We start from the raw sequence: 17,106 nt of genomic DNA, 5'->3' as shown, positions 1-17,106 counted from the left end.
TCCACACTATTCAAACCAATATATCACCTAACTTGTCAATATATTTATCTGAAGCTGCCGAATATCTGAATACATATTACCAGCAACTCTGTTCTTGTAGGTCAGTAATACGTTCATACTTATTGGCCCTGCAACAAAAATCAACTTTTCTCTTTTGAAATTGGAAATTTGAATTGTGATGAAACTTGCCTTTATTTCAAACTACATTCATTCAAATCAAGGCCACGTGATGGTCTATACAAAACATACAAATTTACAATGCTACATCATTCTATTCTATTGAGTTTCGGGGGGGGGGGGGGGGCGCACTTTTACATCCTACAGTAAATATGCACATGTGGTTACCAGGCCTAATAAAAATGTCACGTAAAGTCCTGCACAAATTAGGCTTTAAAAAAAAAAAAAATCATTAATAAGTGCAAGGCAAAACATTGCTCCAAAATGTATAGTGCACCATTCAATAGTCGCACACATGCACAGGTCAAAGTAAAATGGCACAGTAAGGTCCATCAGCTGATTCTGGTCACAGCGCCACATGCTAATGCTCAAAGCTAATTGGACTTTGGCTCAATACATCAATAAATATGATAAAAGTAGCTTCCACTAAGTATTACAACATTCAACAACATTAAATCCAAATTGTTTGATTTGTTTTCTGAATATTATTATATTCTCTTGTAATATATGTTTCTTGACACCAGACTTCAATCCACAGCTATGATCCAATTACGAGAATTTCCTTCGGTAATTTTGTTGTTTTTGCCAGGCCTTTAACATACAAATTTCATATCTTTGGTGTAGAATTTAATTGGGTCATATCAGCTCATTAAATACCAAACATCAGGCCAAGAGCCATCATGCGAAACTTGCAGTTTATGAATTACAGCAAGAGAGGTCCTGTTGTCTGATGGTTACCTGCTACAAGAAAAGTTCAGACTGGAAGATCAAAATTTGAATCACCTCAAGTGCTGTAACATCTTGCTGAGGCAATCCATGTAGTTAGCATGTAACCTGTATCAGTAGCTGTTATTTGTGACACAGGGTCTTAGAGTAGTGTCAGTCTACAAGTTTGAGGGTTCCTCAAACAGTTGTCATGACTTTGAGGGACCCTGAGCGGAATCGGAGGATCTTCCTCTTGAGCGCATGAGAGGCTTTGATCTTGACAAAGGCTTTTGGTTGAGCTGTGGCGTTAGCAGTGGTCTGAGGTGAAGGAGAAGATGAGGAGGAGGTAGAGGCGAAGCGTGGTGGTAATTGTTGGGGCCACACCAGTCCCCCGCTCTCATCTGAGTCGCTGGACAGTGAGCTGGAGGCTGGGGAATAAACCTCACTCATGCTGGACTCGGACTCCGCGGGGATGGTGGCAGCATAGCTGTCTTCCTCCTGACAGAGAGGTGCTCTCTCCTGAACATCCAGGCGGTGCCGCTGGTGGTGATACTGGTTGTAGTGATGAGGTTTGGGATGGGTAGAAGGATGTCCAGGATGTCCACTGCGAGCTTTTTGCTGCTGTCGTTTGTGCACCTGCGCTGTGAGGGTTTCCCCCTCATCCTGACTGAGCTCCAAGTTGGAGCACCAACGCCTGTTTCCACTCTGGATATTGTTGGCATGTTGTGGGCCAGCAACCTGGTTGTTCTGATGTCTCTCTGTGGTGCTGTACCTTCGTTCCTGCAGCACTTGCTGGCCCTGAAGACTATTTTCTGACTGGGATCGGCTGGTTTTGCTACTGGATTTCTTGGCTCTCTGTCGCTCATTGTGGTACTTCTTCGTACTTTTGGATTTTGAGTTTGGGTGGTCATCAGGAGTTGCCTTCTGTATGGATTTGGAACGTACCGGATTGCAGGGTCTGGAAGAGTGCACAGGGGCATGGCAAGCTTGTCCAGGAATAAAACAAGAACTTGCTAAACTGGGTTTGTGATTAATAGATTGGAGTTGTGGATGAATGCAGTTTTGGGGGGATGGGGGAATTGCACTGTTTGGGTCTATGAAGGGCAGAGGTGATGGTAGTCTCTCAGTCAGGGAGTGTGACCTGGATTGGGGGTAGGGTAGAGACAAATAGGAGTCGCCCTCCAAAGTTGGGGCCTCTCCTCCGCAGGCCTCCTCCTCCAACAGGTCACAACCCCATTTCTGGTTTGTAGGGTTTGTTGAAAGGTCAGATTGGGACAGGAGAACAGGGTCAAGGAGGAGATTCTCTGTGAATAAACAAGGGGTTCGGCGGTGTATGGAGTTGTGTCCAGGGGTGTCGGGGATCAGAGTAGTACGTGGCTGACAAGGTCGTGAGGCAAGCGCATAACGCTGGATAAGACCGACGATAAAACCCTCCACCCTCATGGCCTGCTGGTAGTGCTCCTCAGTGGTGGGATCCTCGACAGGCTCCTGCTGCCAGACTTGGTCCCACTGCCAGGAATCCATTGTTGTATTATCCATAGGAGGGTAAGGGACTGAAAAAGATCGGGGTAATACACCTGGTATCTGCCTTTCTCCATCGAGGGGGTCACCTTGTAAGAAAAGACAATGCAGCATTATAGGTGAAGCTACAACTACTGATCTACGTGGACCTCAATACAAAGACTCGTTTGCTACTTACCGACAGATTTTGGTCTGTTGTTTGGCCAGCAGGAACCTGTCTCTGTGGGCTCAGCAGCATGAACTCTTCTTTTAGGTGATTTGGCCTCATTCAACTCACAAAAACCTGGAAATACAACATCAGAAAGAAGCACAGATGAACTTCTGGGCGTAAACCTGCAGATGAAGGACAAACATCGGATCTGCTTATGACAAAAACACGTGAAACCCAGTCTGGAAGCAGCAGGGCCTCTCCTCACCTGTTTCTCCTGGAGCACCATCACAGCCCTCAGCTTCGTCCATCCTCAGCTCCTCCACCTGCTGCTCCAGCGCTTGCATCAGGCCCCATGGAGAACCCTTAAGTGCACTCTGAAACCCAAACACGCACACATGTGTAGCTGGACTATCGCCCTGAACTGCTGCTCCTGACACAAACACAGCTGGAGACATTTTACTGCCTATTTCCTTACACATCTGCTCTCTTCAGGATAAACACATGACAATATTTTTGGATGCTCTGCATTTGCCTCAACTCCCTAAAACTATTCATTTCCCCCTATATTTTACCTTTTATTTGGCATTTTCATCCTCCCTTCTAGAAAAGCAGCCAAAATTTCAGCTCATCAGTCACGTAAGAAAGAAAAAGTCCATTTGGATTGAATAGATAAATTGGTTAAAAGTGACATCAAGCGGTAAAAACACATCTTTTGTACCGGTAGCTAAAATGCAGCATAGACACGCACAGTGGGCCACAGTAGGGCATCCATGTTGATCACTGTCTTACATAAGCTGGTGAGGGGCACATGAAGTATTCATTGGTTTGTGAAGGTTCTTCCATGCATGTGTCCACACACACCAACCAAACACAATGTGCACATTAATGCTCGTCTTTCTGCTTTTCTGTGCACCGACCACAATGACCTCACTCACACCAAAGGGGCAAACTGCAGTTAGACTTGATGGGACACACAATCACCTGCCGAAAATCACACACCAGTTTGACCAGTTTGCTCTGCTCTCGTGTCAGCGCCACCTGACACATGCGTCAACGCGTGCTGACGTGAGTTTTGTGTCGCGGTGACATTTCATTTGACACACTGGATGTGATGGACCACCAGTGTCTCCTGGGAATAAGCAAAATTCCTCTTTGTCCAGACGGAACAACAATAAATGGAGTTCCCTGATTTCCTCCAACACCAGTTTCATATTTATCGTCCTGTTCGATCTCCAGAAATCATCCCTGTTCCGCACCAACGTGCCATCGAGCTGATAAAGACTTCTGTTGTCTTCTCGGCCCGATCAGTGTTGGAGTTCTGCCCCTGTCCTGCCAGCTAAACGTGGTTAAGCATGCTAGTGAGGACTGTCCGAGTCAGGCCGAGCCAGGCTTCCCACACCACCTCTTCACCCCAAGCACTGTGGAGCCTTTTGTCTCAACAAGGGTGCGTTTTGTGCGGGCACAAACAAAGCGGTGGTGTCGCCAGTGTGGCAGAAACAAGAGCGGGAGCTTTGTGTTATGACTGTGGGTCAAAGAAGGAGTGAACAATACTGGGGATCGATTCATCACTGGCACATTGCATGATTATTCACCGTGGATATTAATAAACAAGACTGACGGAGCACCCAGACAGAGCGCAGCATTTAATGGAACTGTTTCATAGCAGAGAGGGACCATTTGGCTGCTGCTCTTTGATTGCACTCTATTATTAATGGTCCCATACTGGTTCTCTGACACTCACCACTGTGTCATTACTGTTTGACTGCTTCCTTCTTACCAAGGCTGATGGGGGATGGGGGAGGCCGAGGACACAGAGCAGCCAGCGTCACCTCGGTTTGCTGTAACACTGGGGTGTACAACACAACGGGACTGCATGGTTGTCAAAGTCAACGCTGCGGTGTGTGAACCCACAACAGCTGAAGATTCCCAGCCTGCAGAGCATTGCAGCTAGAATTGCTCTCTCTCTCTGTCACACACACACACACACACACACACACACACACACACTCACACACACACACACTCAAGTGTTCATTCATTCATTCATTCATTCATTCACCATGTGTGGGGTGGGGGTGGGGGTGGGAGGGTGTCAGCTGCTCTCAGCCGTTCCACAACTGTCTACACCTTGTGGAACACACTGTCCAGTAGGAATGGTCCCTCAGTATGTCTGGAGCCACAATCACGTCCAAGGCAGAGCCCCACCGTCAACACTGGGGGACTTGCACCTACATGCACCTACAGGGAAGCTGGCATGTGACAGGAGCGCAATCAAGCAATCAACCTCTGTAATCGCGCATAATCTCGGATAATTTTAGCAATTTATAAATATCGATCCGCATGCGGTGGAAAATGAAAGCAAGGAAAAGCGAAGCCCTGAGGGGGGAGACTGGTGTTGCAGGACTGCTGCTGCAGCAGCGGAGCGCGCTGACAGCTGCGCCACAGTTCAGCGAGGCTGTCCCACTGGGAAGTTCTGACTCCTGGATTGTCATCCTCATCACGGAAGTCGCTTATTTCGTATCAGAATGTGTTAAACTCTCACTCAGGCAGTCAGTTGCAGCCCGGTCACCTCGTCGGGGCCTCGACCGGCATCATTAGTATTCCGCTCCATATGCGCCTATTGTTAAAGCTCCCAACGGAGGAGATGGGGGAGGGAGGGGGGAAGGTGAGGGAGGTGTAAAGAGGAGGCTGATTTAATGTCGTTTTCACCCTCTTTTAATAATGGCTTCCCATTGTAGCAGCGTTGAGACGGATGACGCAGTTAAACAGTAACCAAACAGACAAAAACATGAAAATTCAGTGCTACACAGGAAAAATTATAATAATGAAGGATAAAAACATGCCTGTTTCATGCTCACTCATGCATCCCACTTTATCTCTGCTTTCACTTCCATTTTTAACGCAGATTTACTAAAAATACGACGCTCATCCAGTTCAACCATCAACATTTTAACAGCAACTTTGCTGCGACTCGATGCAACACAGGCAAATTCAAAAATATCAAATTCAAAATATATGCAGCAGCTTTAACTGACTCTGTGGGTGGGTGGAGACAATAAATCCGCTATTCTCTCAAAAGCGCACAAATGAGAGCTTGTTGAACGGTAGAATCTACAAAAGTGCATGAGCAGGGAACAATAGGCCATTAAATAGTCGGCCTGTGTCCCTGTCGGCGCCTGCTCCACCCCCCTGTTCTGGAGCCCCGCAGGCACAAATCTGAGCCCGCACACTAATACAGCTCGTCGTGCCCAACGGAGGCTCTCTTAATCAAGTTCAGTAACTTTTGCAGCCAAAAGAGGCGCAGAAAAAAAAACACTGTTCAGGCGCGTCAGACACTCTGGTTTGGCCACCAAAAGTCACGTGTGATGAGTTTAACGGGGTTTCACATACTCAGACATGCTGGAAGGAGGTTGCATTTAAACATGCAACTTCTTACCAGCTTTCGCCTCAACGTCAGGTTCTCCTGCCCCCAGCTTCTGAAACATGCCGCTTCCCCTCCAGGATTGTGCTGGACCGGAGGGTCCCCCAGAGCCAACGCCCCCAGGACCAGACACTCCTGCCTCTGCTTGCGGAGCTCCAGCTCACACAGTCCGACCAGGCTCGCCTCCAAATGCTGCTTGGTCCGACTGCGCTCCACAGTCACTGGGAAGGAAAACGCACGGTGCATGCCCCACGCAGCACCCGTTCCAAAACTCCAGGTTGTCTGACACAACAATTTTTTCAACTATTCGCCCAAAATCGGAAAATTGCCCCTGTCTGGCGTCCTTAGGCTACACGGAGCTGCGCTGCATCCCTTGGCCAGCGGCGGTGTCGTCCCTGTGGAGCAGCGTGGTCTCACGGCCCATCTATGCGCATCTTTGGCTTCACAGCTGTCAAACGCGGTCAAGAAGCTCCGCCTTCTGCAAGCCACAGAAGGCGAGTCGTGTCCCAGAAATCTCCATCCCAGCCTTCATTGGACGTAAGAGGTGGCTGGTGCAGCGCGTCCAACCCCCCTTGATTCATTACAGCGATGCATCGACCTCACCCATGCTCCCCCCTCGGATCAGGATTAATGAACTACTTTCGGGGACCGTCATTTCTGGAGGAATAATGAAAGTGTGATTTTATTATCACCGGACCATTTAACCGTTATAGTGTTTAATGAATAAATAGTTCTGCCATGTGATTTAATGAGATTTGACTGAATTTAAATTTAATTTAATTTATAAGAAAAAAGATGCCCTTTATTGATGTAACAAAGTCATGCTTGGTGTTTTTTTTTTTAAACGGGATGATTTGTGTTTTTACTACAGTCACTCATGGACCAGCTTCCTGTTTATATTTCACCTGAGCCAGTTCTGATCTAACAATATGGCTTTTTCAGCATTCAGGCTGGGCAAAAACCACAATCTAAAAACTTGAACATATTAAGTTAGGGTGTATTCTGATTTAACGTTGCCCTGGAAAGTTGAAATGACTCAGGAAGTTTAGCTGCAGCAGAACTTTTAGTCATGAGTGAACACACTGTGAAACAAGCCTTTTTGGAATTCTTGGCTTAAAAAAAAATCAACTTTTATGCAAGAGGCTCCAGAAAGACTGAAGAAGCCCAGTTGAATTTTCTCACTCCAAGAATTCTATTGGACCTGGATGACTGAGAACGTTCATTGACCAACATTGCTGGAGTCTCATGGGCACACAAAAGCACCAGGAGAAGGTATTCAGCAAAGATGAGCTGGAGAAGTTGCTGGAGCCATTTGACTGGTCTGGACAACATTCTGAGAGAGAACTGGTGGAGCCTGAGCCAACTTTTCATCTGTGGGTTATGAAGTTACAGCACTCTGACATTGCTCAGCTGGTTGTTTAGACAGTAACTGTCTGTAAATCTGAAGTAAGGAGCAGCTCTTTCCCTCTCACACACGGTACAGTGCAACATTCAATCCTAATAATAGAAACACACGTGAATCTTGTATATATTTTATTCATATTTTCAGTCTCTACTTCACAGGAACCAGAAAGCCACTTTCATCGTCAGTCAATGAGGCAAATTCATCAGCAAATCAAAGCCCGCGCGCAGCGCAGGTTGGATTCTTTTGTCGGTGTGTGTGCACACTGCAGATACACACAACATATAACAACAGTTTATTTATCTCATGTATAAATTTCACTAAAAGTCTCCCTATTGAGATAAACATAATAAATGTCATCTTAAAAAAATCAAATAGAACAAAACACATACAGCAGAACTGTGGTGAATCAGAACTACACCAGGACACAGAGAGAGTCTGCGATCAGACCCAGCAGACCCTGTTTTCACACAGGCTGTGAGTGGGTAAGCATGTGGGTGGTGCTAAAGTGTTACCAGCTCAGACAGTGAGGCAAACGCCAGTTATTACAGCCGATGGAGTGCAGAAACTCATGAGTTATTGGCGACAGAGGAGCCACCTTGGTTCCACAGCTGTAAACATACAATCATTTGTGTGGTTAGATAATGTGTGAGTGAAGACAGGAGAGGATTACCAAAGCAAAAACAGCTAATTTGGTGGTTTGACACACATGAAGGGAACGCTTAGGAAACCAAAAATGGCATAATTCAATTGAACGAAGCATTTTCCGTATTCAGAGCAGGTTCATCGGTTTAAAAACGCAAACTGTGCCATAATTCAGGCATCTGAAAGCAATCTTGCAATCATTAAACACTTTTAAAAAAGCAACAATTTGAAAGCATTTCAGTCTTTTTTTTATGTTCTGTATATGACACGTCTTCAGCAATGGTCACCTTTGCGAAAGCAGTTTCTCTAAAACAGAAAACATTTCCAAACCTTCAGGTTTGTCTCGGTGCCCTTTTTCAAAGGTTAAATGCACTCTTGTGTAGCAGACACCCAGACCGGCCTGAGCCCATACTACCATCTGGTTCTCTGCAGGTCTCCGACTGGGCTGGAGGATGATACACTGACTGATGCATAATGAACTGAGAAAAGAGGTTTTTTTATGCAGGTGGGTGATTTATGCAGCAGCATTGACATCCAGGTATTTCTACTGTGTCCACAAATGAAATAAAACACAGTACAGATAATATTTTAGCTCTGTGTTCACCTCCAAACCAAACATTTCTTTTCCTTCTTCACCTGAAAAGGCCATAAAGTGCTTCACTTTTCTCTTTTTGTTTAACACAAGGAAGTTTTTTTTTCATTTTTGGAAGTGCTCTCATCTCTGGAGTCTTTCAGATGTGGATATATATTTTTCATATATTCATATATATAAATATTTATAATACATGACATACAGTACATGATAAATACTTCATTCAAAGGTGATAATTAATGAAGCTCTCATTTGGTTCAACCTGGTTATGTATACTTGTTCATCATGCTTTCATTGCATCCAAGGGAGAGAAGAATGAAGGGTTGAAAATAAAAGAGTGGCATTTTTGAATTATATGAATGTTCATTCCAACATAGGAGAAAACAAACAATTTATTTCTCAAACTCTGCTCAGTCGTGGACAGTAAGGGTGGAAGGTTCAATGTTTCTAGTCGCTCCTACAGTGGTAAGATGATCAAATCTGTTTTGGCAATTCTGTTTCAGCTACGTATCGTGCGTTGTGTGATCAGAACCTCAAACACTGGATATGTCCTCTGATTCTCGGAGTGTAAACGGTACCCTGGTGGTGGCCAATGCAAGGCAGCATTAGCAGTAAAAGGCAGTCTGACTGCAGGAGGCAGAAAAGAAATTATAAGAAACTGTGGAATGCTAACACTTAACAGCACGCATGCCTGCATTCATGTCCACGCACACGCACGCTGACGCCAGTGTAATCACGCCCATATTCAATCATACTTGCACACTGGACATGTCACAGACATATCTGGCATGCATTTTAGAAGAAAACACTTGCTAGAAATTCTGGTCTAGAGCTCTGATCATTTCTTTATGTACATAAATCAACAATAAATATAGCTCATGTTTCTCTATTTTGAAATATATTTTAAATAACCAAATTCTTTTTAAATATATTTCAAACATATTTATAGAATTCTAATCTGAAACCTTTTAAAGATATTTAGTCACAGTTTAGTAATAAAACATGTAGTAACACAGGTCTTCCTATGAGTCTGGCTGCGGCATCCCTTTATAAAGAATTTCAAATTCCCATCTAATACATTCTATTTTTATAACGAAGAGAAATTGATCAAACACTGTGCAAGGGCAAACCGGTGATGGGCAAAAGACCTGAAAGTCTGAGGTCAAACTTTTCACTTCATAAATAAGTGAGCACGGTCAGTCAGGGAACCAGCCCTGACTGGGACCATACTGGCTCCCACCTACAACACTTCTCATCTGCTGGTGGGACACTGATTACACGGAGGTTCAACAAAGGGACACTGCAGCGAGGACCTCTATGGGAGAAAATGTTTGGAACAGTCTAGAGAGCGTAGACGGTCATCGGCTCCTTCTTTTAGTTTGAGACACGAACAGCAACTGTACCACATCAACACTGACTGAGGGGGAGCTATAGCTCTAAATGCATGCACTACTTTTCTGTCTTCCTCTCTGCTGCTACTTCTGGACAGTAGGATACACGAGGAAATGAAAGAGAGGAAGAAAACGGTTGTTCTTCAGGTAAAAAAGAAGGAGCATGCCTCACGCCATCCACCAATGCCCCAGTGAATGCCTGTGGTAGAGTCACTTCCTGTGGTCCCGCTGGAGGCGACTGTCTCTGTGTCCCTCCTGGACTGTCCTGCTGAAGGTCCCGCCTCCCCTGCATGTCTCCCAGCTGCCTGCATGCTGCTTCTCAAACACTACAGCTCCCATATTGCACAGCACGCCCTCGGCCTTCTGCTGGTGTATCAGTGGTAGCGACTCTTTTCCTCAGACTCAGTGCTGTATTCCCTCGATCCGATCCCTCGCTGGAGGTTCAACAAAGAGTCTTTCATCTGAGGAGGAAACGCATTAATAAGAGGTCAGACTTCACCAGAAGTCACATCGTGTCTGTGTTTTCACATTTTTAAGCCAGTAAGTGGAGCAGCGTTCGCTGTTCATTGTAGGCTGGATGCTACATGAAGAGAAAGGGTTCAGATTCTTTAAAGTTGGATCTTTTTACCTGATCTAGCAGCACTACTGATGACTTGATAATCTCCCTCCACTTCTGCAGCTCGGCGTCGTGGTAACGCTGCTGCGCCTCCAACAGCTGGGCCCACTCCATCTGAGTTTGAGGCAGTTTACTGGCAAACACAGCCAAACACGCATGACACCAGTGAGTGTATGGGTGATGAGCCCCACTGATCTGGAGCTTTGGGAACAGTCTCATTTTTCCTTGCATTTGTCTGTCTACCTTTCATGCAGCCGCAGACCTTGCCAGGTCGTTAGGGATTGTGCAGAGTACTCCAGCATCCACAGTTTGTAGAAGAGCATCATGTTGAGGAACACCAGCAGAACCAGGCTGGGGAACGATCAACAAATTAGTCATTCTCCTTGTTTCAATTCATCCACTTTCCTGCTCATTTTTGCTCTGACACTATGCTAATAAGGCTGCTGTTGGTAAACAGCACATCTAACTGTGATCTGTACCTTAAACAGATCCTATGAATGGCAGCGAAAGGAGAGGAGAAAGACGTTACAACCAGGATGCCAAAAAGAAACATTTAGTAAAAATGAAACATTTGATTCCATCCTATGTGAGGCAAAACGTCCCAAAGCAGCTGGAAACATGAGTGAGATCAAGCCCCACTGACAACAAACAGGTCTGAGACATTAACAACCTCCGTCAAAAGTGAAAGAGTATCTTGGTTTGCATGTGTGTGATTGTGTGTGTGTGTGTGTGTGTGTGTGTGTGTGTTGTTCAGCTGCATACACAAAGCTGATGATGAGCAGCAGTTTGGAGACGCTGTAGAAGGCGAAGCCTCCTGGCAGGTGATGGTGCTCTGGACTCTGGTGTCTGGTTTGCGTGGAACCTGCCACTTGCTTGATCCTCTGGATCACTTCCTCATCAGTCGGCGTGGTAACAGGACTCAGAGCTTCGTCCAGGTGCTGGCTGCGGATGTGGGGGAGTGGCCTCTTCTTCCTCCTCACTGTGGAGTTCTTCACTCCTTTGGCCTTTGGGGACAGCTGACGGGACTCGGTCAGAATCTCCTCTAGTTTGGTCAACGACATCTCTGAGGGGAAATGAGAGGTTGTAGATGGCTGAGGTGGAGGAAAACACTGATGGGCAACCATTGAGCTGTTAGACATGACTGACCAAGATGTCGGAAATTGTCTTCGATCCCGCTCCAGAAGTTTCTCTCTATGAATCCTTTAACCAGCCCCCACGGCTGCTTCCTGTAGCGCAGCTCAGTAGACACCCTGAACGGAGAAATATAAATAAAATATAAAAGTATAATTAGATCCAGCACTTTTCTCCTGATGTAATTTCTTCTGAAAATGTACCAGTTATTTCTGATATACAGTACATACAAAATCTGGTCTAAGTTTTTGAGATAAAATGATAAAATAAAGGATCTGTGGACGTGTATGTGGCATCACCAACACTTCCATAATATAAGAGATAAGCCAGGTTGTGTTTAGCTTTTTGGATGCTTCACCAATCCAATGCCACACTGTCTCAGGCACCCAGAAAGACGACTCTTTCTCCCAGCAGCTGTTGGATCATTAGCATCTTTGTTAGGCTAAGCTAACTCTTGAATGTAGCATTCTTGTGTGAGTCACTTTTCTGGCTAAAGACAATTCTCTTGAAACTATTCCGCCCCTAAGTGGCCTTTTAATGACAAAACCACTGTAATTTATTGTACTAGTTCACATGCTTATGAGTCATCAAAGTAGTTTGCCAGGGGATGTTTCCTGGTGTTTGATGGGTCGTTGACCCCCTGCTTGCAGTGGATCGTGAACCAAACATCAGTTTAGATCACAGGCAGCTAGAACCTCACTGTTTTGAAGAAACCTGCACCGCTAGATCATATGATGGAACCTGTTTTTTCCCCAGAGAATAGAGCAAGGCGACAGTTTTACCCCATACGGCTCTACTCACCGTAACCGACACTTGTTTTTGGCCACCCTGGTGAGAATGTAATGGTTGAGAGCGTAGAAGTAGTCATGGTAGGGCACATCATGCGTGATGACCTCAGCATCGATGATGTAGCACTCACTTTCTTGACTGACTTTGTACAAAGTCTGAATGAAACAAGTGGTTGGATTATTTGCCGTTTAAAATGTTACTGTGGGAGGATTGCGGTAACGTTTAGCGTACCTGTATCTCACTGGCGGTAGATGTTTTGGGGGCCAGCGGGTTGGTCAGTGAAATGGTGTACATAATCTCCCTTGTCTGGTCCCCTGCATCTTCTTTTTTCCACGGTTGGTAAACGACATCTGAGAAACATAACAAAGCGAGAGAGTGACGCCAGAGGAGGCTCAGGCCTTTACCGCACAGGGGTCAGAGGTTAACTAACCTGAAATGCGTCTTTGTACGTTGAAGTCACTCATGAATTGTGACTGTGTGAATAGGATGTCATACAGCTTATCCACACTGAACTTGAAGACTTCATTGATGTGCAGCCTCCCATTCAGATCTTCATGGAAGGCCGCTTCACCTGAGAGAAAGAGAGAGAGTGTGTCTATCTTCACTTCAGTGTTTCACTCTGTCATTACTCTTTGCAATTTCATTGCGATGCCACACCTTCATCGTGCGTTTCAGACGAGTCACTAAGTTCTGTGGGGATGTCTTCATTGTCATTGAAGTCCAGCGAGGGTGAGGGCACGGGGCCGCCGGGCCCGCTGTTGTCGCTGCTCTTCTCTTCCACCACCAGGGGCACGGTCAGCAGCTCTCCATCGGGGAGAAAGTCTGCAAACTCTTCCGTTGGGAGGTCAAACTGGAAGAAATAAATGTTGTCCTGATTGATGGCAAACAAATTTGGAGCTGTTGATTCTATGGAACAGTGAATGTATATGTTACTTACTGGGATGGGGGCATCATGATTGGCAGGGATGGGAAGGGTGCTGTTTGGGATCGCCTTCTTATGTAGCAGCGGGGGGCTGCCCTCAGGCTTGGCCTCGGCACTGCTCTTGGACAAGTTGTCATTGTTGATCTCGTTCTCTTCATTGGGAATCTCTTCGCTGAACCTGAAGGGACCACAGAGCAGAAAGTGTCTCTGTCATTCATCCACTATGGAAAATCTGGAACTATTTTCAGATCTTTTGTTGACATCCGAATCAGCTGGAAATGCAGCTTGGGAACAGCTGGGTGGGATCTAGACTTCTGGCAGTTCTGGGTCCGAATCAGCTTCCATCTCTGGTTGTAATTCATCACCCAACGGAGGGATTTTCAATAAAGTTGAGCCTCTTTCACATTTACACACTGTAGGCTCTGCACGCAAATAAAACCGTCCGCAGTTCTGGAAGTACGCTTTTAGGTTTGTAAATGAATAAATGGTAGAGACAAGGACTTTTGTCAGCATGGGCTGACAAATATTTATAATTCTAACCCGAGTAAAAAGTGTATAAACAGACTCACCCCATTGTATTGAAGTCATCATCGGGGGGGACGTAGTCTTCATCGTCACTGGTTAGGCCAAGCTCGTTGCCGTAGCACTGATGAACAAAGTGCCACAGCTCCTTGGGGCACAGCGGCTGTTGGTGAATCGTAAAAGAGCATTAAAACGACAGTGAAAACATTTGGAACACTTGTCTAAAGGTAAATTAATAGATTTGCTCACCTTGTCCAGAAGGGCGTTCTGCCACAGCCTGAACATCATCATGTAGGTCCTGTCCCTGGCCCCGAACGAGGTGAAGAAGTGCTGAGATAAACACTGTGGTTAGTAACCTTGTGCTCTGTTTCTTAAATAAATTCTTTAATCTACAAAATGCCCTCTGCGCTCATCTGAAGAGACACATGAAACTGGCATGAAGACACACAGAATGTGTGTGTTGTGCTCTTACTGTATATATTAGATTAGATTAGATTCAACTTTGTCATTACACATGTCACAAGTACAAGGCAACGAAATGCAGTTAGCATCTAACCAGAAGCAAATAAAACTGTGATGGGTATATACAATATATACACACAATGATATATGTTTATGATATCAATCTATATGTTTATATTTACAGAGTTCACAGATATGTAAAGGGTATATAAAAGTCATTGCAACAAAGATAAATATATATACAGGCTGTAACTATGGTGCTGAATTTCCTACAGGGTCAATAGTGGTTATTTATGCAGTTTTTAACTATGTGTATGTTTTGACTATACAATAATGATAAAGTGTCGTAAAAATGTGCAAAGTATGGAAAGCAGTGCAAATAACCGGATGTGGGTAGTGCAAATAACAGATGTAAATAGTGCAATTGTTGTAACAGATGTAATCAGTGCAAATAGCGTGAATGTACAGTCAGTCAGTCCAGACGGGGTTATTGTGCCTGAAGGGAGGTAAAGTGAGAGGGGTCGGCAGGGAGACAGCAGTGGGGAAGAAGCTGTTTCTGAACCTATATTAAATGTAAGGACCTGTGAATGTTTGTATTTGTAAAGGATACTTGTGAGGATCACTCAGGAAGTCTTGGATTACTTTTCTTCACAAAAACATACTTTAATATCGACATTTTATTGTCAACCACTGGATCATCACACATTACCTTCTCGGTGTCGGTGGAGACCTGGATGGCGTTGGGGATGAGTCGGGCGGTCTTCTCCTTTGTCATTGAGCAGATATCCTTGAGCCGCACCGTCAGCTGCGGGTTCAGAGTTACATATTTAGATAAACTCCTGCTGATTCAACCTAGCAGCTGCGCTGAAGCAGCTTACCAGTGTTTCCCAGCGGAAGATGTTGCTGTAAAAGCAGATCCAGTTCTCGGAGAGGTAGAGTCGCCCCTGCAGGAGGATGTCCCGCTGAAGAGCGCAGGAGTAGTCTGGAGTGACAGAGAATGGCAGAGCCATCGCTCAGCACCCTTGACGTCACTGGGAATGTACTTTAAAAGTATATTTTAATACCATACATCACATTTCATTTGATATCTCCATGAAATGTGATGTAAAAGAAGAACACTGCACAAATGAAGGTCTGAAGCCCGACAGCTCCCACTCACCAACAATGAGCCTCTCTGTGTCGGGGAGCTGCTTGAAGAGTTTTCTAAAGTCCTCATTGCGTTGCTTGTATGTTGGGCTCAGCACCTGCAGGGACAGACACAGTCAGAAACACGCGCACACACACACACACGCGCGCGCGCACACAAGCATGTGCATGTACATGCACACATCAAAACACCCCTCATGCTCTGTGTCTCGGTCTGTCAGAGCCGCCCCTGTCTTGGTTATTTGTTACCATGAAAATGTGAGTTAACCTTGTTAAAACCAGCCACAGAGCGGATGTGACTTCATTTCATTTTGTGGCTGATTTCAACAGGAACTGGGGATGGATGTTAACTGAAGAGCAAGCAGAGCTACGGTATGTGAGGCGATGGACCCCAGAGGTCATTGACAAAGCACCAGGAAGAATTCCTCAAACCTTGTGGGTTAAATATGATTCTTTATATGCTACTGCACTTATGTGCACAGTTGTATTATTCAGTTTGCAAATTAAGCCTATTTTGTGATAAAGGTAAGGTGATAAGGTGAGAAAGAATGAGAAAACTTCAGGAACATTTGGGGGTTGTGCACCAACAGATTGAAGTGTGAGAGCTCTCACTGTCTGTTCCAGGTGCTTTTTCCTTCAACAGGAAAAACCTCCGGGAAATGTAAACTGCCAGTAAAATAACAAAGACAAAAGAATAATGAAGTCTTTGGGATCAGGGTTGGTGGGAAAAGAACAGCCTGCTGGCTCCGTGAGCTCTTCTTGTGAACAAAGAAACAGAAACATAGATTCACACATCTGTGTGACATCACTGAAAGCGCCTCATTAGCACTCCAAACCACAGAGCCTTCGGCTGTGGAATGTAAAAGGGCTGCAGACTGGTTTCCATTAGCAGAGGGAAACCTCCACAGAATTCTTCCTTAAATTTCTCTTCCCATTAAACAACTCAAATATTTCTTTCTAAAGCCAAAGAAAGAAAAGAAATGCAGAGAAAGCTCCCTCAATTCCCAGAGGTTCTTATCTTTTGTATAGAGCTTAGCTTACAGCAGGGATCCTTTCGGAGTCACACTGTTGGTCCTGGAGGTCTGAGGCTGCCCAGCCCCACTCCCAGCCCCACTCTCCTCGAGCTGGACCCTGCAGGAACCACCCCGCCAGTGCCTCATCCAGCTCCAGCACAGTCTCCCAATCCAACAAGGGACAATCCTCGCATAGTTCCATCTTTCACTCTGCCAGACGGTTCTGGCAACAGCGTGGGGCTCTCCTGGCCAAAAATGGTGCCCCAGAGCCTGTTTAAATGCCGGAGATCTGGTCCGTCGGTCTGGGAAGAGCAGTTAAAGCTGTGAATCCAGAGATTGGGAAGTTGTGGTATCCACCCTTTGTTTTGGCATACTCCAGCCACATGATTCTCGTCTCGCTCTGGCTCTCTCTCTCTCTCTCTCTCTCTCTCTGACACACAGGCAGAGGAGTTACGGTCGTTGCCCTATAGTAACCCCGAGCCAACAGTCCTCTATTAGCT

General features: G+C 45.5%; 2 protein-coding genes across 25 annotated transcripts in view; both read right to left on the bottom strand.

Annotated features, from left to right (window-relative positions):
* Positions 1-94: 94 nt before the first annotated feature.
* On the bottom strand, positions 95-6,541 carry dact3b (dishevelled-binding antagonist of beta-catenin 3b). The gene is made up of 4 exons (XM_029843308.1): positions 5,991-6,541; positions 2,820-2,928; positions 2,582-2,686; positions 95-2,492 (listed from the first exon to the last, which is right to left on the bottom strand). Exons 1-4 carry the CDS (start codon positions 6,219-6,221, stop codon positions 1,081-1,083), a joined length of 1,857 nt encoding a protein of 618 aa, XP_029699168.1. The 5' UTR covers positions 6,222-6,541; the 3' UTR covers positions 95-1,080.
* Positions 6,542-7,491: 950 nt separating this feature from the next.
* Positions 7,492-17,106, bottom strand: part of gramd1bb (GRAM domain containing 1Bb) — a 60,383-nt gene continuing 50,768 nt past the window's right edge. For 21 of the 24 annotated variants that reach the window (XM_029843283.1, XM_029843304.1, XM_029843305.1 and 18 more), the window contains 16 exons: positions 15,607-15,691; positions 15,326-15,429; positions 15,157-15,252; positions 14,235-14,315; positions 14,033-14,148; positions 13,479-13,641; positions 13,199-13,391; positions 12,972-13,112; positions 12,773-12,891; positions 12,554-12,696; positions 11,768-11,871; positions 11,384-11,684; positions 11,101-11,112; positions 10,865-10,972; positions 10,634-10,754; positions 7,492-10,466 (listed from right to left, as the gene is read on the bottom strand). In XM_029843283.1, coding sequence (XP_029699143.1) covers positions 10,380-10,466; positions 10,634-10,754; positions 10,865-10,972; positions 11,101-11,112; positions 11,384-11,684; positions 11,768-11,871; positions 12,554-12,696; positions 12,773-12,891; positions 12,972-13,112; positions 13,199-13,391; positions 13,479-13,641; positions 14,033-14,148; positions 14,235-14,315; positions 15,157-15,252; positions 15,326-15,429; positions 15,607-15,691 — 1,974 coding nt within the window. In that variant the 3' untranslated portion in view covers positions 7,492-10,379. The remainder of the gene's footprint in view (positions 10,467-10,633; positions 10,755-10,864; positions 10,973-11,100; positions 11,113-11,383; positions 11,685-11,767; positions 11,872-12,553; positions 12,697-12,772; positions 12,892-12,971; positions 13,113-13,198; positions 13,392-13,478; positions 13,642-14,032; positions 14,149-14,234; positions 14,316-15,156; positions 15,253-15,325; positions 15,430-15,606; positions 15,692-17,106) is intronic. The other 3 variants (XM_029843285.1, XM_029843292.1, XM_029843293.1) reach the window with 1 other exon arrangement.

This window comes from Takifugu rubripes, chromosome 11, assembly GCF_901000725.2.
Source record: "Takifugu rubripes chromosome 11, fTakRub1.2, whole genome shotgun sequence".
Taxonomy (NCBI): domain Eukaryota; kingdom Metazoa; phylum Chordata; class Actinopteri; order Tetraodontiformes; family Tetraodontidae; genus Takifugu; species Takifugu rubripes.
Note: the sequence above shows the minus strand (reverse complement) of the source record. Positions and strands in the feature narration are given on the sequence as shown.

Bases quoted from the DNA above. Each gene is read 5' to 3' on its own strand.
- dact3b (XM_029843308.1), bottom strand. From the start codon at position 6,221: ATGCACCGTGCGTTTTCCTTCCCAGTGACTGTGGAGCGCAGTCGGACC. The intron at 2,929-5,990 runs GTAAGAAGTTGC...TTTGGGTTTCAG, and splicing joins TGACGTTGAGGCGAAAGCTG to AGTGCACTTAAGGGTTCTCC. The intron at 2,493-2,581 runs GTAAGTAGCAAA...TTTTCTTACAAG, and splicing joins CAACAGACCAAAATCTGTCG to GTGACCCCCTCGATGGAGAA.